The following is a 27,310-nucleotide window of genomic DNA, read 5'->3' as shown; positions in this document are numbered from 1 at the left end:
ATTTTTTTATGTTTCATATCAATTTAAATGGAGAGGAAATTAAATAGGGCATATGTAATGAGATTTAAACAACTGAGAAAGATCATTTCAGCTCAGTTTGGGCTATTATCTAAACTAAAATTCAGGATGTGCTATGATACTGTTTGAATTCTTATTCTTTAGGGATTTCTATTCTGCTCTGGTATGCCAAGGCTTCATCTGCATAAAAAGTTTGTATTGTATTGCTACACTCCAATTCTGCAGTGTATTCTGTGGTATGTACACAGAAATGGGTCCCATGACTGATAATGAGATTGAGCATGCTTGCTGTAGGAGCAAATAATAGGATTCCTTATTGCACAGAGCTGTTAGCTAACATACACTGGTAAGGAATGCTTTGCATATTCATAGAAGTATTTACTTGTTTGTAGGGCAACCATAACACTAGTTTTAAATGCCAAATCTGGGTATTCTGGAGAACTGTTAATCTCTCAGACCTAGCTATTTTAGCACACATATATTGTCTGAGATAGAAACATCACTGGACTCACACGAGCACAGAAGCTTTCTTGAATCTGTGACCAACTTGAAATCCTTATGTTCCTAGAAATGATGAATTCTAAACTAGAATATAATATTGCTGTTGACAAGGGAAAAGCAGTGTAGATTATATTGTATTGAAATTTCGATGAAGTTTGTTATTTATACTAAACTTTTAGATGATGTGGACTTACCTCTAAAAGAGTAATTAGGTATTCTACATTTCACATCAGTAAAATTACCCTATTTGAGAATCTTTTATGTTTTAATTTTGACTGCTTTGTCTCAAGCAAGAGAGTATCTTTCCTTGAAGAGAGTACTGCTTGCCTGTAGAAAAGAACAATGTTTTTGTCCATAATTACATAGAGGGAGGAATGGATCTACAGTAGGTAAATTTCTTGGCTTCCCTTCTGATGCAGTTCTCCTCAGGCAAGTCTCTTAAAAGATTCAGCCTATAAGGGACAGGAAATCTGGGCTTATCTCCTCTGTTTCAGGATAATGGGAAAAGTTTACATGCAAAGCTTCCTCTGGGTTCATGCACAGAGCAGTTGCACTTCTTCCTCTCTTTGTTGTACTGTGAAATCTCAAACTTCTGGTAAATAAAATGTTTGGTCCAGGATTCAGTTGTCTGTAGCTGCAGGGTAGGTCTAATAAATCTCACTGATTTTAGAATTTACCTTGATCAGGAGCAGATATTAGGAGCAGATATGACATAACTGTCTTGTTGCTACAGCATCTTAGATTTACCTTCCTTCCTCTTACTATTTACACAGGTTTTGCATCAGTGACCTAATTTGCTTAGGATTCGTGATATCATCCAGTCAGTGCTATTCCCATGAGTAACGAAAGCAAAGAAACCAAAATCTGTGTTAAAAGTGAGCAGTTTTTGGTAGTGTTGTGTAGATTCTATTTAAAACAAATCTGACAACTTGATTGCTTAAAATAAGTACTTTTCTGAGACAATCACAAACACTATGCTTAGAAACAGTCTTAGAAAATATTTCAGATATTATTAACAAATATAACCTCCTAAACCAAATTGGAAAATATTTTATTTTGGAAACTTGACTAGGTTTATGCTAAGTTTGGAGGTGATACTACAAGTTAAGTTAAAGATTAAAGATTTACTGTTTAGCTCTTTAACCACTAGAATTATTGGTTAAGAAAGAAAGGCAAGTATAAATGTCTATACAGCATCAATTCCTTTCCAGTTGTGCATGAGATATATGATATGATTTGTCTGAAGAGATGTCCATCCACTGAAATAAAATTAATTTTTTTAAAACTATCAGCCTGAGAAAACATTCAGTTTAAGAAGGCTTGGATTTAATTACGTACTGTGAAACATTTGATTAGAGGTAACAGGAGTTTTTGTAAACATTTACTCTTCCAGATTAACTAGAAAATTTAGGAAACAAAAGAAATTAAATAACTGAATAAACAAAACCAACACTTAATGTAAGGACATTTGTAATTACTTAAATTGATTCTACCGATTTCAGAGTAGAAAACCTTCAGAAGATCACAGTTTGCTTCTGAGCGCAGTATGTCATTCTCTTCTGTGATTTTCTTGCAGGCAATTTTATTTGTACTTCACACTCTACTATTACAGATTAGAGTGATAGAGCATTGTAAAGTGAATTGACTGTAGCCATTATAGTTAAGAGTATCAGAATTGTATAATGCCTTCTTGTAGCTACGTCAAGATTTTTGACTCCTTACATATTACTAAAATATCTTCAGACAACAGGATTTAGAAATTCCCTACACTTTGAGCAAAGTCAAATATGAGATTGTATGAGAAGGCTAAAAAAATAATATAAATAATAATATTATATAAGATTATAATAATTATATAATAAAAATAAAATAAAATATCATAATGTCACATGCAAATATCTTCTTTTCTCTTCTATGATTTGCATCAGTGCTTCCTGGATAGAGTTGTGACTGCATCTGATTTTTTTTGTCAAATATGAACAAATCCAGTTCAGTCACTTTTGAAATAAGAGGTAAAGAAAAGAAATACTTTCCTCCCACTCTGGGCAGTATTTTGTGGTGTTAGACTTAGAGGGCTTCCTTCGGTGTTACTGTATCACTGCAGAAATGAAAGGTAGAAAAATGAGAGAGGTATGACCTTCTTAATGAGCAGAGGTGTCTGGATCAAATCCACCTCTCTGCTTCATCCAAAGAAATTCTTTCCCTTTCGTCCAATGGACAGTTTCTTCTAGTTTCTCAGAATTTTTTTTGTCTTGTATTAGGCATGACAAGTTGTATAGTAAATTTAAGCTAATACTGTTTGTTAGGAATTCTTGGTAATTTCACAGAAAATTAAGCTTTTTATTTTTATTTTTATTTTTTTGTTCATTTAAATGGGTTGTGTTTATTTTAAAAACCGTATTGTGCCTTTTTTTCTTTCTCTGTATGTTTTCTTGAGTCTAAAAACACAAAAATAAAAGTTAAAACAAAAAATGTTGCAAAAACTTAGACTAAAACTTAGGTAGCTTAGCAATCTATCAGCAAAACAAACCAAATTAAAACCAAAACAGAGAGTAAAACACATCACACTGCTGTAAAAATTATCTGTCTGGGTTACATGTTTTGGCCCAAAATCATTATATGTTGAAAAAAAAAAGTTATATCATGTTTTATTTACATAGTATATATATTTTTTTTTTTCTAGAGGAAGCGCTCAAGAGCAAAAGATGGGTCCTTTAGTTAAAAACTTGCTAAAATGGTCACGGATGAGGATACAACTCTTAATTAAGCAAATATGAGTGTTTAGTGTGAACTATTTAGCATATGATGTCAGATGTATAATATAATGCTATGTCCTTCTGTTTAGTAATCATACTGTATCTGTAAAACTCAAGCACAAAGTAAGTAAATCTTCCTTCTGCAGCATTTTTATTCAGAAATCACACAGAACATCAGTGAGTTTTTTTGCCTTTATTTCTTGTTAAATTAATAGTTATAGTTGTCATCTGAATGCTTATATGCACACCACACCATCTTTGTATTTGATAAAAGCAGTGTACCTGAAGGAATCAGGAAGTAGCTTTGTGTTTATGGAGCTTCTCTTTGAATAATAATTATAAAAAATTATGAGATAGCAAATTTGGCTGATTCTTTCTTTTCTTTTTTTCACCTTTTGGACATTTGGGAGGTTGAATGCCAGCTATCATGTGGATAGAGTGTGTCAGAGTACCAGTGGATTTGCTGATGCAATCTGGAGATGAGTTAGCAGGAAGGCATAGGTGTGTATCCAGAAGCCAGGTGGAGTGGCTGCTACATTTCAGACTGTTTCTTATTTGTTAACGTTGATATGTAATCTGTTGGCACCTGCTAATATTTCCAGTTCCAAAGGGAAGAACAGCAAGGGCAGGAAAAAGAAACAAGAAAAGATAAAGTTATATGTAGTTTTTTATACATGTATATGTATATATATGTATGTATATATATATATATATTTATGTATCTAGATCTTAAAAGGATCATTCTATAGATTTCACAAGTATTCCAAACTTTTAACAGTCGGCCCAACTCCTTCAGATTTCAGCTCAGGTCTCTTCAGATCCAGGTTGACTTCTGAATATTGTCTCTACTATGCAACATGCCAGTTTAACAGAAATGAAGGAACTCTTCCCTATGGGCAGGATCTGTGAGGCTTTAAGTGAAGCTCAGGTCAGTTGTGGTCAAAGACTGAGTTAGCTATAACAAATTTCCAGTCTAACAAGGTGCTGCCACCTTTTGCTTTAGATACACAGAGATATACTATGTACTATGACACTGTTGACATGTCTACCTGGTTTCACTCTGCTTTTTTTTTATATATATATAATTATGTGTTAACTTTGCTGTATTTCTTTCTGCTGTTCTCAGTTTGGTTCAGATGATAATGCTCCATAAGGATGTCTAGCTGGAATAAAAAGAAACATACATTCTGGAGGGTGCTAAACTTGTTGGTATAGTTCAGTATATTTTCTTTACAGAAAAGAAGTGTGGAAGACTAAAAAAAAAAAGGCGTAGTACCAGAATTGCAAGTGATGTGAGAAAAATACTTAACCAATTTTGAGATGGGATAGTGCTTTTTGATTGTGTTCTTTGAGCTAGAAGGTGGCAATTAGATTTGCATACACTGAAAAGTGTGAGACATCCTAATTAAACACCTTTTGGTGGAAATCATCATTGATAAATCCAACCCCTTGTAGAAGTTCTCAAATGCCTCATCTATGAGGGTAGCACTATAGAAGTCTTTTTAATTTTATTTTACTTTTTAATTGTAAAGAAATTATTGAGTGTTGATTCAAGTGCTTACATTATAAGCTATCATTAATCACTAGTCCAGTAAATCAAATAGATTTTAAGCATAACTATAGGTCATGTGCTGAATCATAAAATGGGAAATAACTGGAAAGAAAACTGAATGGATTCACCCAAAGGATAAATGATATGGATTTAGTGGGACTTTAGTCAAAATTATTTCATCTCTCTGCTTTATTTTCATTTATACGTGAAATACTCTTAACAGAACTTCAGGTTTTGAAAGGATTTTAAGTACTTTTACAGCCATGACAATATGCAACATTAGTTTTTAAACTGTGGGTTTTGAGCTGAAAAAAAAAATACATTTTCCCATATGAGTCCATTTTTTAAGATATTACACAGTGAAGAAATGTGAACCAGCTTTAGCCCAACATGTTAATGGTATCCCTGAACCAAGTCATATTTTCTTTATAATCAAAAAAATGCTTAGAAGAAAAGAATCAGTGTTTTATCTGACATATGATATAGGCACGACAAGAGATGCCAAAGAGAGAAAATGGCTGAGGCAATGCATGATTATTGGTCATTGCTGAATCTAGGTGATGAGGAGCTCCAGTTATAGATTTCCACACCCCACACACACAGTGCTCGGGGCAGAAGAAGTGAAATCTCAGGGAAGATTGTGGAAGTCCACACATGAACTTCAGTTCCATCCTATTGGAATAATGCTAATATAATAATTCACATCTTTTAATAACCAGCTACATGGATATATACTTAAGACCTATATATCTTAGGTGGACCTGAACCTAGTGGATAAGAATTTGTCATCATCCACAAACTTTTTATTCTTTTAGGTACAGGAACTGTTGCTGTACAACATTCTAGTTATATTATGACAAAACTATTATTTGATAGCAGAGAACTGATTGAGAGCTTGAAAGAGATGAGTTTCCTACATGTTCAAAGGACAAGGAAAGATATTACAGGGACTAAACAGACTGAAGTAGAGAGTGCCTATCTAAACAGTCACTTTTCTCCTGCTTTTCATTTTTAGTCTGTTACTTACGTTAAAATCTGAAAGTTTTCTGACAGACAGTAAGAAATTAGTAAATAGACCTCTCCAGAGGAGAAGCCTCCTCTCAAGGAGTCTTCATGGTTAATTATTCTCCAGTATGCTACCAGAAGCAGGTAAAGCATTTCATGGATTTGGGAAAGAAGGGCTGAGGAATCTTAGCGATGTCCTAAAATGTATTGATGTCTTTATTCAATTTACTTTACAAATGACAAATTTTAAATCTATGTGGTAATTTCTTATGCCATTTTAAAATGGATATGGGAAAAAATAATGATTTTTAGGTCCAATAAGAATGTCTCATTCCTATAGCTATTGGCTACACCTTCTGGCTGCTTGCAAGTTCATTTTAAGAGGGAAAGTTGACAACACAAGATTTGCACATTAATAGATATAGTTAAACATTATTTTCTTACAATCCCTTTAGAGCCACAGACTACTTGAAGTAGCTTTGGGAGGTCTATTTTTTCAACACTGATGGCACCACAGTGCAAACCTACATACAGAACCAGTTGAAGTTTTGGCCTCTTTCAAGTGTCTTCATTTTACCAGAGATATTGCTTCTAGGAAAAGAAAAAACATGTGTTTTGTCCATAGAGATCATACTCCTTTCCAGTTTCCTGAGCTTTCTACTCAAATCTGTTTAAACACTTTTTATTTATTTTGGCTAGAATTACTTATATTAGGGAAATATTGCCTTAAAAAGCATGCAGTTTTTATGTACAATTTGTTTCTGTTGTTGCCAACAATTACACATTTCCTTGGCTTTTACTCATAGACTGTTGTTAATCAGATCAGTTGATTATTCAGCACCTGCCACCTGCTCTGCTCTTTTTTTTCCTTTACTTGCAAATCTGTTAATACACCATCTTGCCTTGTTAGAACCACATTTGTAATTCAGTTGTTTTTTGATGTTGTTTTTAAAGTAATTTCATGGTTTAATTCTTCTAAATGTACTTTTAATCAGGCAAATTCAGACTGATACTAGTTTATACATTTGGGAATCTGGGGGAATATATTCTTGTTTTCTTCACTTTGTTTTCACCATCTAAGTTTTGAATTTTATTGTAGTGAGGCAGTCTATATCCCATTTCTGGAAATCCTAATGATTACTTTGATGCTCCGTCATTATAAATCATTAATTACTTTGGACATCACAATGCTGTTTTTGGTTATGAATGTTCATAGGTTCATATGTTCATAGGTTCATAAGGTTGGAAAGGACCTACAAGATCATCTAGTCCAACCATCCTCCTATCACTATCCCTACCCAACTACTAAATCGAATCCCTTAGCACCTCATCTAAACGCTTCTTGAACAGCGCTAGGGACGGTTCCTCAACCACCTCCCTAGGCAGGCCATTCCAGTGCCTGACCACTCTTTCAGAGAAAAAATGTTTCCTCAGGTCTAATCTAAATCTTCCCCGGAGCAACTTGTGGCCGTTCCCTCTCGTCCTGTCGTTATTTATCAGGGAGAAGGGGCCCACCCCCTCCTCACCACAACCCCCCTTCAGGAAGTGGTAGAGTGCAATAAGGTCTCCTCTGAGCCTCCTCTTCTCCAGACTAAACAATCCCAGCTCCCTCAGCCGCTCCTCATAAGACTTGTGCTCCAGGCCCCTCACCAGTTTTGTTGCCCTTCTCTGAACACGCTCCAGGGCCTCAATGTCCTTCTTGTAGTGAGGGGCCCAAAACTGAACACAGTACTCGAGGTGCGGCCGTACCAGAGCTGAGTACAGGGGGATGATCACCTCCCTGCTCCTGCTGGCTACACTATTTCTAATACAGGCCAGGATGCTGTTGGCCTTCTTGGCCACCTGGGCACACTGCCGGCTAATGTTGAGCCCAGCATCAACCAACACCCCCAGGTCCTTTTCCTCTCTACATTCTTCAAGCCATTCTGCCCCAAGCCTATAGCATTGCATGGGGTTATTGTGGCCAAAGTGCAGGACCCGGCACTTGGTCTTATTGAACCTCAATGTGTCTTAAATAAAATAATTTCCTCATATTCTGCAGAAGAATCAGTGGCAAAAAGATCTCTTCACTCTTATTTGTTGCAATAATAAGATTTTGCTCTTTTTTAATGTCAATACTTAGCAATTCTGACAAAATTTAAGGCTGTTTCTGATTATGTAGATGAAAGAGCTGACCGGTCTCTTCAGCTGTTGCTGTAGTATCCTCATTCTGCATTGTCATCTTTACAATCTTCTTTTGAAATTATTACATTACTGTATCTCTGTGAATTGCATTAAGTAGTAGAAGGCTCCAATTATAAAACAACAGCAAAAAATAAAAATAAAAGTTATTTGAATGAAGTCTTCATATGTTCTTACTGAGCCTGTTTGCAAGAACATTCTGTTAAATCTTTTTGATTCAGTTATAAGGTGGTGAGGCATAATGCAACTGATATTTCCACAACCTCTGTTTAAACCTACTGACTTCATTAGTGTTTTCCTTGCATAAGTGGTAGAAGACTGTATCAATGTCTTCTTTAGTAAAGGTGTGTTTACTTAGTTTTTTCATTTTCCTCACTTCTCCCTTGAAATTACTCAGCTGCATGTGTATTTCAGTTGCCTCTGTCCTCATTTGGATTGTGCTCAGATTTTAGTTGCACTAGATGCATGTGTATACTTTAAGCAGTTGAGGGTTTTGTTTTGTTTCTGTCTCAGAACCTAATAAGGATTTCTTAGAGGAGCTGCGAACTGAGCTGGACTGCATCTATGTTAATTAGTTTTCACCTTTAATTTAGAGTAAAATTAGATTGATAGCACTGTAAGAACACTTGTACTGGAGTGGGTTACTTTGGCTATTTCTAAAATAAATTTACATAGTTCTGACTTCTTTTTGTGTGTTTAAAAACTATACATACATTACAGTTGAAGAAGCAGGGTAACAAGGCACATCTACTCAGTGCATGTGTCATCTTCTAATTACGGCTGTGAAGTTAGTAGCTCAGCTGTGAAGCCTAAAAGAGTTTCCTAAGGCAGGCAGTGAACTGTAGCTGGTGGTGTTATGCAATTTGTGATTTGTCGGAGCAGTTGGCAATTTCAGTCTAATGGTTTCAGCATGTATCCTTCAAGCTTGTTTAAAAATATAGCACTAATGTAGCTTCCATTTAAGGCATATAAATTATTAGAGTGAAAATGTAATAAGAAGCTCTAAGGGTTTGAAACCTCTGGAAATGAGAGGTATAAATTGTATGCTAAGAGTAGTCTTTTACTGATTCTATAACCCACTCTAGCAAAATGTCACTGCTAGATGTCAAGGTGAATTTGACAGGCTATTTCTTACTCTCCTTTTCCAACAATTTTCCTCATAGCTTTATCTGCATTTTTCTGTCTTAGCCTCCTGTCTACTGAAACATTTTGGCAGTACCAAGCTGTCATAATATTGCACAGCTTTATTCTCCTGATTTCACACATCTTAGAAATGTACTCAGAGCTTGCAAACCAAACCTCCTTCTTCTTCCCTCCCTCTTCCCATAAATGTGGAAAATGTAGAATTAACAAAGAACTGCTTCTCTACCTTCTGGTGAGAATTTCCTGAGTTAGTTGTTGCTACTTAGTAATAGCTGAACACAGATACTTTGTACTCAAGCTCTGCAGCATATTAAAGTTGTATTATATTTTCTCAGTGAAGCAGTATTGGAGGTCAGTTTTGTGGACTTCTGTCCTTCACTGTGGCTGGGTCTGTTTTACACTGTTCTCTGGTTCCCAGAAAGATACTCTCTAGGAATGTTTGTGCACTTTACTCAGATATCCCACTGATGGCTCATGTATTATTTCTTTTCACTTTGTACTATTTTTGTGCTAGTTAGGATTATGAACATCAGAGTCCAAGGTGAAGGGGAATCCTATTATTTTTGAGACTGGTACATGGCATCTATACTGCTTTCCTGGAACTTTACATGTGTGCTTTTTCTGTGTTATTTGTTTTGTTTTGTTTTGTTTTGAATGATTTCCAGTAGTGAATGGTTCTAGCTGTAATGAGATTTTGTTTCAGGACAAAATCAAAGATTGTTTGATATTAATTGATCATGTCACTACTTCTGAAGCTTTTTAGTTTCTCACTAAATCTTTACTAGACTGTATGTAAAAGACACTTTCAGCACTCTTTTGGGGGTAGGAAGAGTAGAAGTACTGGCACTATGACAGCTTTGCTTTTTCCATTGGATAATTTTATACCTCTAGCTACTTTGTTAAATACGTATAATATGAGAAAGAGCTTTTTTCTCCTTCTTCTTCCTATCTATTTCATGTTTTAGAGAAGAGAGCTTTTATGTCATGGAGAAACATTACCGTGCCAAATGGCCTATTGGTTTTATCCTTTTTGACTTGTATATTAAAGTTTTGTCTGAGACATATGACTGCACACTATTTTGGATGTCCAGACTCCTGTGTGTGATGTATTTGTTTAGGGCTCTTTGTTCCAGTTTTTGCTATTGAAATCAATATGATTATTCATGTCAGAAAGTATTAACTTCACCTTCAGTATTATAATCTCACATACTCTAGGTCAGATCTAGCTTCTCATTGATTTCTGATCTTATTCAGACCAATGGCTAAATTTATCTTAGGCCATCTGCTCTGGAATTGCACATCAGCTAGAAGGGTGAATCTTCTCTGTGGAGAATCACTCTTCACTCATTTAATTAAATAACATGAATACGGATTGGCTTGAATGTTGTTTTTTAAAAAAAGAAAGTTTTTTTCACTTCATTTTTTAAAGCTGTGGAAATCCTTTTAAGCTCTATCTTCTAAGCAAATGTAATAAAATCAATTCTTTCTATTAGATTTCTTATTAGCCAACATGAAAACCTTGTGATAGATACGAGGTCATGTCTTTATAAAAAATCTGAAATAAAATGTCCACTTACATTAATAAAGAAGAAATTGAAATGCATTAGACAAGCATGCACTGTGTTAAATAATTGTTTATTTTTAAATGAAGGATGAGTTTTTTCTAACACAGCTCGCGATGACAAAAATTCTACCGATGTTGGTGGTTACTAATCATAGAATCATAAAATTGTTTGACTTTTGAAGAAGTTTGTAAGTTTCTTCTAGTCCTACTCCACTGCAGTGAACAGGGGCACCTGAAGCTAGATCAGGTTGCTCAGAACCTGATACAGCCTGACCTTGAATGCCTCCAAAGTCAGGGCTTCCACCACCTCCGTGGACATCCTGTTCCAGTGCCTCACCACCCTCACTGTAAAGAACTTCTTCCTTATATCCAGTCTAAATCTTCCTCTCCCTTAGTCTGAACCCATTTTCCCTTATCCTGTCACAAGAGACCCTGTTTAAGAGTCTGTCCCCTTCTTTCTTATAGCCCTCCTTTAGATACTGAAAGGCTACTATCAGGTCTCCCTTTCAATAGGGAGTTAAAAGAAGATAAAATCCGAAGTGATATTTTGAATTATGGTCCAGAGTATAACATCAGGTTTTTAAAAAATTATGTCAATTGCTGATAGCATTAGATTATGTGTTTTATTATGATTACGTGTAGATTTAGTTCAGTAAAATATTTTAAAAGTGGCAAAGCTTACAATATCAGCAGACTTCTCATATGGCCTTTCTTATGAATATAATTCATTTGTTCTTTCCTATGACATAAGCGAAGCTGGCTCCAGACAATCACTGGGGAGTAAATATATCATACAAGATTTATGCTGAATGTGTGAAATCAATTAGAAACACACTTTGTCTGCGACCTTATATGCTTCAGATGTTCTCATTAACAGATGATAGATTGGACTGTGATCATTTGGCACAACAGATGCTAGAGTGAGGGAGAGGCCATGACTCTGCAGTGTAAATACATGAGATAAAACCATGCTGGAGATGAGTGGAAAGCTAACACCTACTGTCAGCCACCATAAAATAACCTTAAAAATTCAGATGTAGAAAAGAGAAATTTGGCCATGTTTTGAATAAATGTATTCTTTCTTTGATGCTCTGGGGCCCAAAGAAAATAATTATAAAAAAAAAAAAAGGGTTGTTAAATATTACATGATTCCTGTCAGCTCTTAAGTTTTCAAGCAATTGCTGGAGGATTACTTGAGCAAATGTATTAGAGCCTAACAACTTTCAAATATAATACAGCTGGTTACATGCTGCATAGATGCAAACAATTTATGACTTACCTCACATTTAATCAGATAAAGTGTAGAAAATATGATGCAATTACCACTTGCATTACTGTGTGCCATTTTTTCAATGTTATTTCTCTGTCATAGAGATAAAAATGCTTTAAATTGCAAATAAATTATATATAGACTAAACTTGTGCTAAAAGAAACAGTTTATTCTTGCCCTCTCTTGATTTTGTCTGGTGTGCTTGCTTGCATTTAAATACTAGAGAAAATAAAGGTACATTCAGAAAATCTTCATTTTTATTTATTGTGTTTTGTTTCAATTTTGCTGCTATCTCTTACACTGGTTATTTGAAGCACCAAAGGGCATTCAGCTATAGGACCAAACTATCATGTATGTGTGTATTCTGTATTACAGGGAAATTATCTCAGTAAACAGTGTTTTTCTAATTTATGTCTTACTTTCTGTACATTATGACTATTCTACAGATAAAATCGGTTAACAGTTAGTGGTATTGTATCCTTAAAGAGTCAGTATTTGTAAAAATAGTGAGGATGATAGCCGCAAGTAGAAAACTGGAAAGAAACATTATTGCTTTTCACAGTTGATTGTGTCAGTTAGAAAAGAACTTGTATAGAACAGTCATTTTATAAGTAAGAACAAAAAATCAAGTTTGTTTCAAGTGTCAGTTTTCCACTGGTATTTCTTGCATTACATCCCAGTCTGACAGACTTTTTTCCTCCTGTATTTCTGTCTTGTAAGTGAAGTGTGATTTGTAGTCACCTACAGAAGACCAGAATTTGTGTTTTAGATACATACGTGAAAACCATGTTTATCACTGCTGTCGTAGATGCCACTTGTGGATTTTACCTTGTTTACACAAGAGCAGAATTGAATACTTAGATCATATTTTAAAAATTAGGGCTTAAAGTTCATTGCGTATTTCTATATAGTTCTATTTAAGCCTGATATTGCATATTCTCCCTGGGTATATCTCTTATTTAAATAACCTTGAAAGCATCACTACTTTAGAAAGCTGTGTTAGGCTATTGATGTCTAATAATTTGAAGCTTACACATTTTCTAATAATATATCAAGGGTATTCCAATGTTATTGTCAAGACAAAATACTTAAAGGAGAGTAGGAAGCACTCAAAAATTGATTTGTTTTACTGAATATAAATGTAATTAGGCTATTGGCTGAAAGAATTTTTTGCTGACTAGGAGGAGATAAAGATATGACAAGCACACAAATAAAGGCTGCGAGATGAATAGGCCAAGGGAGTTGATCTTTTTCGATCAGATAAAGATTCTTGAAGTCTCTTTCTTTCTGTGTGCATTGCATTAAACGCTTGTCTTTCAGAGATAGAAGCAAATGCTTGGAATCTAGGGACAGGACCTTTGAAAATGGTCATTTCTCAGACTGACTGGCAGAAGGGTTTTGGAGTAGTGTTTGATAATCTTTTATAATCCCTTTAAAAGTTAAAGAAAAGAGGATAGGTTGATAAAGTAAATAATTCCTGCATATGTTTTGCTTTAAAGGTAACAAATATCCTTGAAAGATTTAAGGAAGCCCTAGGAGCTGGTAGCTCTCAGTTTTCTTCAGTGTTTGTTTAAAAAATGTACAGTACTTATTTGTGAGCAGTGGCTGTCTTTCAAAGGGTAATTGTTACTTTATTATCGGTCTAGTTATTCTGAAAGATAATGGATTCTGAACAACTGATACTCAGAAAATAGTAAGGCAGTAATAAGTTTTCACTGATTAAAAAACATAAAATAGAAATACCTATTTCATCTAGGAATAATTGTTTAATCACAGTGTTTCCAAGCACTTAACACATCAATTTCATTGCCTAAATCTAGCATCAGCTCTTTTGTTCCCATATGTATAAGTACCACATTACAGCTCTGCCAGGCATCCTTCATAAGCATAGGAATATATACTACAGTGTTTTGTTTGTGTTTGCAACTCTGTATTCCTGGGCATGGTTTCTCAGTTTGTTTATTATTTCAGAGATTACAGTATCATGGAAACATAATCCAAGAATCTTTGTTTATCAGCAGACTGTATATAACTTTCATACCTCTAAGTAAACCAGAATATTGTTATATTTTAGTTTTGTTCCTTCACCTCTTTTCAGTGATATTTGGTTAATCAACTTTTCTCTCTTGATGATCTTGAAGGCCTTTTCCAACCTGAGTAATTCATTTATATGTAAAAATTATAATATTAAATTGAACTTTGTTCAAGGCCAGAAAACTTTTTACAGTTGTTGCCTTCACAGCACTGATACAAGACACAAAGTGAGAAATGATTGAAGCCTAATATGCAGAATAACTATTTTGCATGTTTGTTTCAGAATCTGTTCTGCATATTTTTTGCCTCAAAGTTTCAGTATTTGCTTGAGAAATGTATAGGAAACTGCAGTGGGCCATGGTATTGAAGGGTGTTGCCTTATTAAACCTTTGTGGTAATGAGAATGAAAAATGGGACATATCAGATGGCAGCACGCTGTTGTGTTTCTCTTCTGGTCTTCTCCAGAGACTCCTCCATCAAAATGGGGAAGGCGAGACCTGACATTTGCATACCTTAAAAGCAAGCAGGCATGACTTCTTTGAGAGACATGAAAAATTACTCTCTCTTTTTGTTGCAGAAAAAAAACATAGGTAATTTGAGTTAGCTTTACCATCTAGGCGGTTTGACCCAGGAGTCTTGGCTTCTTGCTCTTTCTTTTAACAAATCACTCTCCTTGTAGAAAGTTGAATGTCTCAGTCATTAGAGTCCATGTATAGTAGTAGAGGTTCTTCCTTACATAGAAATGAAGATCTGCTGAGATAATCTTAGTTTCATAAATTTTTTTTTTTTAGTATTTCTTATACTCTTCCCTTATTAAAGATAATACTCGAGAGACTATTCTGTTTTTATTTTTTTTTTTTTATTTTTTGGAATGCATAAATTTCATATCAACTAATGTTTATCCCTACTGTATGTAGAGAGCTGGATTGGGTAGGACCATCTCGATTGATAGATCCTCAAGTATTGACCAAGCAGGTAGCTTCTGCCAAGTTCTTCTCCTATGTTCCAGCACCCATTGCTTTCAACGCAGTTTTTAACTATCCATTGTATCGTTCAATTTTACCTGAAGCTGGTGTGTGATAGGAGCTATGATAAATCCACTCAATGCCATGATCTTTGGCCCACACATTTACAAGAGAATTTTTGAAATGAGTCCCATTATCTGACAATTTTTTCTGGAGTACCATGTCACCATATGACTTGGATCTCAAGACCTAAGATGGTGTTTTGGGTGGTAGCATGGGGTACTGCATCCACCCAGAGGTCACCTCCACCATGTTAAGCGCATAACGCTTACCATCACAAGTTTGTGGCAAGGTGATATAATCAACCTGCCACGCCTCCCTATATTTATATTTTTGCCATCGCCCTTCCCCCAGAGAATTTTCATCTAATTGGCTTGTTTAATTGTGGTGCATGTATCACAGTCATGGATAACCTGTGCAATAGTGTCCATAGTTAAGTCCACCCCTCCATCTCTAGCCCACTTACATGTTGTATCTCTTCTTTGATGGCCCAAGGTCTCATGGGCCCACTGAGCTAGAAATAATTCACCCTTGTTTTGCCAGTCCAAGTCTATTTGAGCTATCTCAATTTTGGCAGTTCAATCTACCCAATGGTTATTTTGTTCTTCAGTAGTCCAACACATGAGCATTTACATGACACACTTTTAAAACCATATTCTTTATTTGGGCAACAATGTCTTTCCACAGTTCAACAGCCCAAATAGGTTTACCCTTTAGTTGCCAGTTATTTTGTTCCCACTGCTGTAATCACCCCCATAAAGCATTTGTCACCATCCATGAATCAGTATAAAGAACTGACCACCTCTCCTGTTCAGCAATATCTAAGGCCAGTTGGACAGCCTTTACCTCTGCTCATTGGCTTGGTTTTCCTTTTCCTTCAGTGGCCTCTGCAATTTGTCATGTAGGGCTCCTCAGAGCAGATTTCCATCTGCTATATTTCCTCCCAATTTGACATTATCCATCTGTGAACAGGGCTATAGTTTGGAATATGCATTCTCCAAAAGCCCACTACACCCAGAAAAGATTGAGTTTCCTCTTTACTGTCGGGTGGAAACATAGCAGTAATTTTGTGAATCACATCCACTGGGATGTGACAATGCCTTCTTGCCACTTTATTCCTAGAAACTGAATTTCCTTTGCAGGTTCTTTCACTTTGCTTCATTCAATAGTGAAACCAGCTTGCAGCTGTCAACAGTTTGTGGGCCGGATTGGCCTGGTTCCTGGATGGGCAGGGGACATCCCACATCCCAGGAAGGGGGAAAAGTGAAAGTATAGGGAGATGCACCTAAAAACAAAACAGCAGCAATGATCTGAGGAGGAAAACTAATTTATTAAATAAGATACTGGAATACAAAATAACACAATATAATACAGTATAATTGGAATTGAAGCTAATAAATCAAATAAAGAGAGAGAGCGTCTGAAAACGGAATGCCTTACACTAAAGCTGAAAGCAAGACAGGTAGGAAGCTCCCACTGCTGAGATGAACAGCAAAAAAAAGAGGTAATCTTGGGACTTGCGTGTAGTTTTATTTTCCCTCTGGATAGAAAACTCAAAGTTCTCTGGGATATGTAGTTCTCTTCTGAGAGCCAGGCACCTGGAAAATCCGCAGTCCACAGAACTGGAGCATTAACTCTTTAACTCCCAGTACCTCACATGATGTTATGATGTGAATGCCGATAACAAAAAAGTCATAAAACCATGACTCTCCTTTTATGAAAACTTCCTCTGCTGTATGGTCCCACACAACAGTATTGTCAGTATACTGCAGATGCTTGGGAGCACTGCCCTGTTCCAATGCAGTTTGGATCAACCCTTGGCAAATGGTTGGGCTGTTTCCACCATTGCCATTAATCGGTTATATACGTATACATACATATATATATTTATACACAATTCCAAAACAGAGAATGATGAATCTAATAAGAAACTAATATGTTCCAAAAAATCTAATCCTTTTTACAGCTCTCCAGAAATCAAAAACAAACTCATAGTTGGCAGTTGCTAATGTAAGGAAAAAAAAACAAAACTCATTACAGTGTCCAGAGTCTGGCAGTCCACCCAGACTGTAATCCAATCTATGAACATCAAAGCTAGCTACAGTGCTCTGCAGCTCCCTGACTTGAAGAAATCCTTCTTTCTGCTAATGTTAAAAAAAAAAAAAAGGTTCAGATTCAGACTGCCCACATTGTCCACCAAAAAATTTCAATGGTTTGTGGGCAGTTTGGCCCAGTTCTGTGACTAATGGGACAGGGGACCCACAGACGCAAGCCATGGGAAAGGGGAAAAGGGAAAGGGTAGGGAAATGGGCCTAAAAAGACAACAGTGGCAATGATATGAGGAGGAAAACTAATTTACTAAATAAGATAACAGAATGTAAAATAATATAATACATAATAATTGGAATTGAAGCTAATAAATTGAATAAAATGAGAGAAAGTGTGTCCAAAACCAAAAGCCTTACGCTAAAGCTGAAGGTGAGATGGTTAGGGAACCTCCACTGCTGAGATGAACAGCAAAAGAGGAAGTCTCGGGATTTGCATGCAGTTTTATCTTTTCCTCTGAGTGGAAAATGGGAATGTGACAATAAAACACATAGGAAAGTACACTTTTTTTTTTTTTTTTTTTTTTCTAGCAGAGCACATAATCTTGTAAAAAACCAAGATGGTTGCAAATGAAATGGACATGGAAAAGGCCTTAAATTTTACTTTATGAAGGTTGTCAACTGGTAAATATTGGAGGAGTGAGATGGAGTGTCCTTATGTACTGGAACTGAGATGAGATTGTGACAGCAGCAGGTCTGCAGTCCAAGCTTCCGTGTACTTTCTGGTCATATTCCTCTTCTTGTTAACTAGAATTGACAGTTGACTGAACTAAAAATGTTACTTAGACCACCAGTTCATTTTGTGTTGGAATTTTTATGAATTTTAGAATGATCATTGGCTCTATGTTGCACTTATTATTACGCAGTAAATAATTTTGTTTCCTAGTTAGGTTGTGGATACAGGTCTATTCTATTGAAAGAGACTATAACTGCACAGAAATTAACAGCTTTATTGAGCTGTGAAATAATATAGTATTCAAAGCCACTCACTTAAAAATCAGAATATAAATGAGTGCATGTGAACTGCATTCATATAATTTCTTTATTCCAGTATAGGTGCCTGCCTTAGGGCCGCAGGCAGCAGAGATGCTGTCTGTAGCAGAACTGGACAACAATCATTATGCTTGACAGCTTTTCTATTCAAAGTAGTAATAAAATAGTGATGTAAAAATGCTGATATTCAAAATCTTAAAATTTTTTGAGGGAGAACATGTCATCAACTTAGTAGATTTATTTGAAAGGGAATCATCCGATTGTCTGATGTGCTTTGCTTCCTCTGGGGCTAATTGTACAAACTGGACTTCTTTCAAGCTAAATTAAACTGGAAAAATGCCCTCTAGGAGCAAACTTGATGTTCTCCAATGGCAAACATTCATGGAATTTTTTGGACCAGTCTACATTTAGTTCAAATTGCCACTCTTTTATGGGTCCCTAATCATCACAGAGAATGTCACTACTTTGTATAATTGAAGATAGATCATTTATTATGAAAAGTAAGTATGCACTATAGTGTTTTAAGATTCTAATAAATGCTTGTGTGTGGACGATAAAGTTACAAATATAAGCCAAGGTGTGTAAGGAGAAAGTATTTTTTGAAAAGTATTGTTGGATTTAACTAGAACTTCTTAAGTAGCCGTGGTATGTTAAGATATCTATGAATGGCTGCAGAGCTTGGCAGTGTAAACAATATACAAAATTGCATTTCTGAAAAGCTGTGTAGCACATCTTTACTCAAATATACTCCAATTTCAATTAAGTGCAAAAGTATGGATATGTATAGAAAGAAATGTATCAATGAAGAAGATAAAAACATTTTGCTCCATGAAGAATCAGGGAAAACTAAAATGGATGTCCTCTCTTTTGTCTTTAGCGCCTCGCTAAAGAAGCAGAGAAGTACCAAGCATCACATCAGTGGAGGGATGAATTTGGGGTAAGTTTCATTTTTTTCTTTTTTTTTCCTTGTATGAATTTTCTTCATTTTATTTTTACAAACATCTACTGCAGAATGAATTGTTACCTGCAAATGTATGTTATTCAGTAACCAGTCAGACTGGATCTGTAAAGACTGAAATGGACATTTCCTGTCATGGGTCATAACAAGCTTCACACGCTCAGTAGTGTAGTTCTGAGATATACACTGGACAACTTTCTATTTTAATACACAAGGAGTAATTTCAGAGGAGACATCTGAGTGATAGCAAATGTTAGTGAAATTTGTGCTACTCTGAGCTCTGAAGGAGAATCATAGAAATTATTTTAACACATTTTTATGTGATAGGAAGAAGTTTAATACAAAAGAATTTTGTTGTTTATGTGACTGCATACACTGAGTATTTTAAGAATCTTTCTCTATAATAATAACATATCATGAATATTCTGGTACTTACTAAAGAAACTGGCCAAAATCCAAATTATCATCTTCAGTCACTTCAGATGTACCTGAAAAATGTATGTATCATTTTGAAATGCACAACATTAATACTTTATAGATGTTCAAGTCAAATTAATACGGTGTTGTATGGTTATAAGATTTCAGTGTTAGACTACAGTTTCCTGCAGAGCGTTGAAGTCATTTATTATGCTGCTGTCACTTCAGGAATAAAAGCAGTTGGTGCTTTTATGTGATTTTGCTAACCTAGACTGTGTCTGCATGTCCACTGGCATCATACAGGTATACAGTTAAATGCACAATGCTTTTCCAAAGTGTCCTTTATGTTCCAGTTTTCCATACTCTTGAACATAAAGTTCTTAAAATCAAGCCGAAAACATGCCAACAAAAAACAACCCAGACTCTGCGGTTAAGTCAAATTCAAATTTGACTTAGAGTGACTGCCTTTTTAGGGAGCAGAGAAGGTCTGGGTATGGTCTGAATGCTTTTACACATGCTCCCTGCACAGGCGCAGCTTTTAATATGTGGTAAAACACAGAGTGTCACTTCCATGGGGATGAAGTATTGGAAATTCTACAGCGACCTTTTCTGCTGATCTTTAACTGCTCTGAGAAGGAAACAAAACCCACAGGTTTTCTGGGCTATGTGCAGAACAATGTGAACAAGGTCAGATGCTCCTTCTGATCATTTTCATTCTTACAGAGCACAATGGTTTCCTATCAACAATACTGTACCTACTTTTTGTTTTTCTTTTCACCCTTTACTTCCAGTAGAAGTCAGTTTTCACTGAGAAGCTTCTGATGTCATCACAATTCATTGTTAAGGAGAGACCCCAAAGTAGGTTTGAAATATAATTTTATATTAATGTTATGGTACAAGGAAGGACTGTGGGGGAAAAAAAAAAGAAAAGAAGAAAGAAAAGAAAGACATCTGTTTTTTTAATAAAGTAACTGCAAACCAAGTTTGTGCTTTACTGTTTTGAAATTAGCTATGCGCCATATAACAACCTTGACATTAGGTTATGCAATTAAATTTAAAATAAATGCATTAAGCTTCTTATAATTTAATTTGCTACATTTTTGCCAGAAGTAATCATTCTTCTATTCTGGCCTACTTTTTAGAAAATGCCTGTTCAAATTAGTTTGCACACAGATCTTTCTGATAAACTTAATTTTCACTGTAAGTTTCATTCTCCTAATGGCAGTGATGTAACATGGAAGATACACTGAAAAACTTTCTTCAGTTCTCACTGATAGCATTTCTTCTGATTGCTTTGATTGCATTATGAATGGTCTGTATCACGCACTGTGAGATTTATTTCCTTTCCCAGTACTTGTTTTAGGGTGATGAGAGCCCTGCCAGCAACACTGTACATAAGTAACTAAAGAAACAAGTTCTTTGTGATGGTCTTTCTTCTTCTAGTGAGTTCATGATCATTGATGTCCTTGAGAGTCACAGTGCAGTAAATAATAGCCTGTGGAGTTTTGAGGAGTAACTGTTGTGAGCGTTCCTTCTAGAGAGTTATATACTGGCTGATTTCAGTGAACAGATCCAACAGAGGAAGGGCAAAGGGGGATGGCCTTACTACAGAGCTACAAGAGATTTCTCAATCTTGACTCTCATCACCTGTTTTAACAACTTATTCCAAGTATACACTCATGAACAGACTGTAGCAGAAGAAGCATGTAAGCATTTCTCAGGTTAACATCACAATTAACAAAAATTCAGTATTGTCAGAAATTGTCAAAAATGTATTAAATTAATCAGTACAGGGAAAAGTGTTTGAAGATCCAGATTTGATCCCCTTATTTTTTTTTTTTTTTAATTTCAGGTAATAATTTCATTTGAAGAATGTCAGAATTATCTAAAGGAGAGAATTTTCTTTCAGAATAAAAAAAGAAAACTAAAATGTTGATAGAAGCACTTAAAAACTACTGAAATTCAATTTTCATATTATTTGTAGTTCTATGGGAGTAGAAAGTCTCTCCCTTATTTCTAGTATTGTAGTATATTGAATTGAAACTCCTTCAAGAATGATAATGCAGTAAATTTAAGTGTTCCTAGTTTTAAATCTATTTTTAAAGGAAACTTTACCAAAATTATAGAAATTTTAAATTTTATTTTAACTGAAATAGATTGTTAATCCTTACAAAAACAAAAAATAACTGTGAATATAGAAATCTGATAGGAATTTGAACTTGAATCTGTGACCCATTGGCTTCCTGAACAGTGAATATCTGATTTTAGCTAAAATAGTCACATATTCCTATCCTACAGTCTTGTACATCTTTCTGAATACACAGATTAATGCAGAGGTGGGGGCTGCATTATTTTTATTAATGTATGAATGATTGTTGAGTGTATATGATATGGCTCAAGCAAAAAAAAAAAAATCAAAATTTAAAATGAGTTATGTGCCACTATTTTTCAGGTGGCCAACAGAACTAATGATCATGTTTTTTGGTGTTTTGCATTGATAATTAAATGCCAAAATAACTTCAGTAATTACTAATTAACTTACTAAAAAGTACAAAACAATTCAAAGGGATATTAATTATGAATACTAATTAAGGATACTGTCTTCTGAGTAAAAAAAAAAGAACAGTTTTCATTAATATTGGATTGTAATATGGGTTGTTGTCTGATTAAGCACATAGTTAATTAAAATATCGAACTACAGTTTTTCTCAAACAGCCCCAAAATAATACTAACATTAGAGGAGTTTTAAATCTTTAGAGAATAGCTATGAAGTGTGTGAAGTCAAATCCAAAGTACTTAGCTTCAGGCAAACAAAGAAATGCCATTCTTTGTTTCCTGCTCCATCAGCATTGCACAATTCCCTAGCTGCACATACAGCTGGAGAAATAAAAAAATACTTAAACATTTTTAGATTAATGCAGTTACAAATCAGAGTAACAACCCAATATTGGTAAATGAAACAGCCTTGTCAATTTGAATTTTCTTGTATATTGCAGAATTATATGATGGTGTTTTTGACACTTGTGATGGTCGAATTACATTGCTGATATAGAGATGCATGAAAAAAAAATTGTGCAAGTGAATTGGAAGGAGAGGGGGAGAATGGTCTATGAAATAATTGCTGTTATTTCCCAAATGGTCTTACACAATTACATTTGATAACTGCATTTGATTGCGTTGCAATGGTTGGTTAACTAAAGCAATTTTGTTTCCAGCTCAGCTGCAATATTAATTTCTTACACATGTATAAACATAAAGGGTATTTCATTTGTATTTTAATAAGAAGTGTCTTTTTGCATGGCCTATTAGCATCCATTTACTTAGACAAAAACTGAAATTCAGACTTTTAGGAATTAATTATCACATTAAAATGCCACTATATATATATATATATATATATATATATATATGTATATTAATGAACATTGGTTGCATAAAACTGAGTTACTCAGCAAAAAAACGAAAGAGAAATAGGATAACTGAGACAAAACAAGTCTCTGATAACAGCAGCTGATCCATTGAGGTAACCCCGAGGATCAGAGCAGCAGTAGGCCACAGGTTTCAAGCCTGTCTGTAACTTGTTGTGGACATGGCAACAACACTAAACAACACTAAATTATTTCATTTTAAAAGCTTTAACTGGGAAAAAATAAAAAATAAAAATTAAAAAAGCATAAATTTTCCAACTTTAGTACTTCATAATTCTAAGAAGGCAATTTATTAGACACACTTTTTCTTTTGAAAGAGTGATCTGAGACACTCAGAGGAGGTGACAAGGTACATTAGTTTTTCTCTAATACCAGTGGAGAGATGATGCACCTCCCTTATGGATTGTACCTGTAGTCCAGTGAGGAGAGCATTGATGCAGTGTCATGCTGTTATGATTTGGTTGCAGATTTCAGGTGTGTAGAACCATTTCCCAGGGGTAGAAAGCAAGTCTGTGAACCTTCTATGGTAAACCGTACTTAATGATTCTGGGAAAGTTTGAACAGTTCTGAAAATGGGCAGTGTCAAAGATGTCTGTATCTTGACACAGTGTTCTGATCCAAAACTCAGTGAAATAAGTCTTCAGTTGATTTTGATTAATTTTGGATGAAGCCTCATCCTTCTGAAGCAAGTGACTTGAAAAAAAAAACCAACTATGCAGAATGATTGATTTAAATTGACATCCAGATGGTAAGGATCTTAGGGAAGATGATAGGTTCTTCTCTGAAGGGCCATGTGCCACCTTCACTTATGTGACATATAGCTTTGATTTGTGCATAATTTAAATTAAATGTGCCATATCTCACTGAATGGAATGAAATCACCTTTCTTCTGTCAGGGATTGTTTGTATTCTTACATCTTCCTACTCGGGTTAGAACTGTGTATGTGCAATCTGTGTTGCAGAGGGAAACGTGAATGACTGATTGACTGAAACTATGATTTCAGGTGTTGTTCTGATGTTCATAAGATACTTATTTCTCACATCTTTTTGATCCATAAAACGCAGAGCAAATTTTGCAGGAACAAGAATTTGGGAGTTTTTCACCAGCACTTTCTCAAAACTGGATATTAAATATAAAAATTACAGTATTTGAAGCATTCAAATTATTTTCCCGAGGCTGCTGTAATTACTAAGAAGAGATTCATCATAATGTGGAATTTCACTGTGGACATGTGGATATAATCATCCTGAAGCCTTCCTGGAGACTTGTGTCATAGGTTTCATAAGATGAGTGCAGATTTTGTTTTGCATTCCTAATGTTCACACTGTTTCCACAGAGTTTCACTGATGCCCTCTGGTTTATGGATGTTGTGAAGTATCCTTCTCTGGAGATTTTCAAGACCCTTCTGAACACTGTCCTGTCTGACCTACTGCAGGGAACCTGCTTTAATAGTGGGGTTGAGCCAGATGGTCTCCAGTGGTCCATTCCAACCCCTACAATTCTGTGATTCTGTGATTCTATTTACAAATGTCTAGGAGGGTACATGGGTATAAAAAATATGCCCAAAAGGGGGAAAAATAATAATAATAATAGAGCAACCCACAAGAAAACCCAAATGATTAATCATTTGAACACTTTAGTTTTGATTTTTTTTTTCTTTTTTTCCTGCACCACAGGAGTCTTAAGCACAATAGAACCTTAATAAAGAAGGTGGCGAACTGCAACCTTGCAATCAGAATCAAGATTATATATTAGCAGAGGTCTTAAATGACAGCAATAGTAGAGAGAACGTTTTGGCTGTGTGATCTGGTTATTTGTCCTTTGTTATTGTGCTTAATGTTCAGTGCAGAACTGTAACTTTAAAATGCAGACCATTTCAAGGATCTCACCTGGGCAACAGATTACTTCACTGGTAGGGAATCAAACAAAACAGCTCTTAGAATGACAAGATGAAACACTTTCAGTCATTGCTGACTTTTTGTCTGAAAAACATCAAGTATTTTAAAATACATCTAATGTGCTTTTTACTTGTTGACCAGGAAACTCATTAAAAAGTAAAATAAAATTGAAAGTGGAAGGTGGCAAAAAAGAGCTGGAGGAAAGAAGAAAGGTGTGTTTTCTTATTAAGACATCAGACATATGCCTTCATTAATGCCTTCATTTTGAGTGATTCTTTAATGTGCTTTCTGAACAAACATCTTATTAAAAGCAGGATATACTATTATTCTCAGTTTCTTAACAACCTGGAGGCTCCTTGGTTTACAATAGAGAGGTACGATATGTTAAGAAAAGCTTTCTGCAGGATGCTATTCTACATATTTTCTGAGAGCCTTCATTGAATTTTTAACATTCATAGATACATAGAAACTCAAGGTTGGAAAGGACCTACAAGATCATCTGGCCAAACCATCCTCCTGTCACCATCCCTACCCACAAAAGTACTAAATCATATCCCTTAGTACCTCATCCAGACGCTTCTTGAACAGCTGTAGGGACGGTGACGCCACCACTTCCCTGGGCAGGCCATTCCAGCATCTGATTCTATGATCTGACCACTCTTTCAGAGAAAAAGTTTTCCTCATATCCACTCTAAATCTTCCCTTGTGCAACTTGTGGCCATTGCCTCTCATCCTGTCATTAGTTATCTGGGAGAAAAGGCCAACCTCTCCCTCACCACAGCCTCCCTTGAGGAAGCTGTAGGCTGTGATGAGGTCTCCTCTGAGCCTCCTCTTCTCCACACTAAACAATCCCAGCTCCCTCAGCCGCTCCTCATAAGACTTGTGCTCCAGACCCCTCACCAGTTTTGTTGCCCTTCTCTGAACACGCTCCAGGGCCTCAACATATGTGAAGGTATTTATTTTTTTATTTATTTTACATAGCATTTTCAAATTCAATAGCTAATTTAAATTTTGGAAAAATAACTCTGGGCCTTTCTTTAACTATCTTAGGTGAACTGGTAAAATAAAATAATAAGAATTTGATTGCATGTATCCCAGAAGACTGTTCACTGTTCTGTTTCCATTTTCCATTTGGAGGGAAAGATAAAACTGTTTGCATGACATGAGCAGAAAAGGGAAAAAAGGGGCATCTCGTAACGTGCAAACAGTTTTATTTTTCTCTCTGAATGGAAAATGGAAACAGAACAGTGAATAGCCTTCTGGGGCATGTAGTTCTCTTCTGAGACAGGTACACCTGGAACTGTCGATGGTGCATGGAGCTGGAGCATTAACTCTTTAACTCTCAGTACACTACATGATGTTATGATGTGGAATACCAATAACAAAAATCATAAAAGCATGACAGCATATTATTTCATGTTAGAAATAGAACTTTTTTGAAATTCTAAAATGTTTTGGATTCATTATTTATTTATTTATTTGTTTGTTGAGGTATGTTTGCTTTTCTTTATTTCCTTCTGTTTTTCAAATGATAAAGTCCCAGGAGTCATTCAGGCTTTGACAGCTTAGCTTGTTCTTTTAAAATACTAGATGAGACTTAATTTTTGTCATTACTTATCCTTAAAGAGAGAAAACGGTACTTGGGAGGCTGAGCTTTTAAAAAATTTGTAGAAGGCATTTTCCAGGCATTGTATATCTAAAATATACCAAGAGTTGTTATTGCAGGAATGGCAGCTTGTGCAGTAGTTGTAAGCAGGATTTTTTTTTTAATATCTGTAGTATTTTGCAGTCGTATTACATTGGAAATGTTAATATGAACTTCATTCTTAATTGTTTTAAAATAGTCTGAAAGCAGGAGATAATCATTTTATTATTAAGAGCTACATTTTAGGGATTTGGCAATTCTGCTGTCCTTTGGGCATAGTGTACTTCTGATTCCTCATAGAATTTAAACAAAAGGTGAAATTCTGCCTCTTTTACATCCTGAAAATAATGATGATGAATATAAGTAATGGCAGATATTTATGAGGGCCTGCCACAAAGCAAAAACTATACATAACATGGAGAAGAGGGACTGTTCAAAATGAGCATTATGTTAAGAGTATTCTATATTCTGCATGAAACAACAATAAAATTTTGCCAGATTTGGCCAGAAATGTAGTTTGTGTCAAACATTTGTTTTCCACATTCCATTTTTGCTGTCGACTATGAGCAAATGAGGACTGCATAAATTCCTACACAAACAAATGTAGGTTTAGTTGAAAGAACATGAGGATTTAGCAAGTCTTGACAGCTTTTGGCCAATTCTATGTCTGCCTGTAATTTTTGTCTTCATATGAAATGCTATCACACTGTTGTAATTTTCCTATTTGTTAGCCCCAAATTATAACTTGAACTGGATCACCGTGCATTGTAACTGAGTTAAAAATTTTAGAAATAAATATAAATATGTAACTATTCT

General features: G+C 35.3%; 1 protein-coding gene across 4 annotated transcripts in view; it reads left to right on the top strand.

The window, feature by feature from the left end:
* The window catches only part of CACNA2D1 (calcium voltage-gated channel auxiliary subunit alpha2delta 1), a 347,835-nt gene that overhangs the window by 157,104 nt on the left and 163,421 nt on the right, over positions 1-27,310 (top strand). For all 4 annotated transcript variants that reach the window (XM_065743706.1, XM_065743705.1, XM_065743704.1 and 1 more), the window contains exon 4: positions 19,025-19,084. In XM_065743706.1, the coding sequence (XP_065599778.1) occupies positions 19,025-19,084 (60 nt within the window). The remainder of the gene's footprint in view (positions 1-19,024; positions 19,085-27,310) is intronic.

Source organism: Cyrtonyx montezumae, unplaced genomic scaffold (assembly GCF_038088225.1).
Source record: "Cyrtonyx montezumae isolate F1298 unplaced genomic scaffold, pur_monq_1.0 scaffold_3, whole genome shotgun sequence".
Classification (NCBI taxonomy): domain Eukaryota; kingdom Metazoa; phylum Chordata; class Aves; order Galliformes; family Odontophoridae; genus Cyrtonyx; species Cyrtonyx montezumae.
This window is presented reverse-complemented; position numbering and strand designations above follow the sequence as displayed.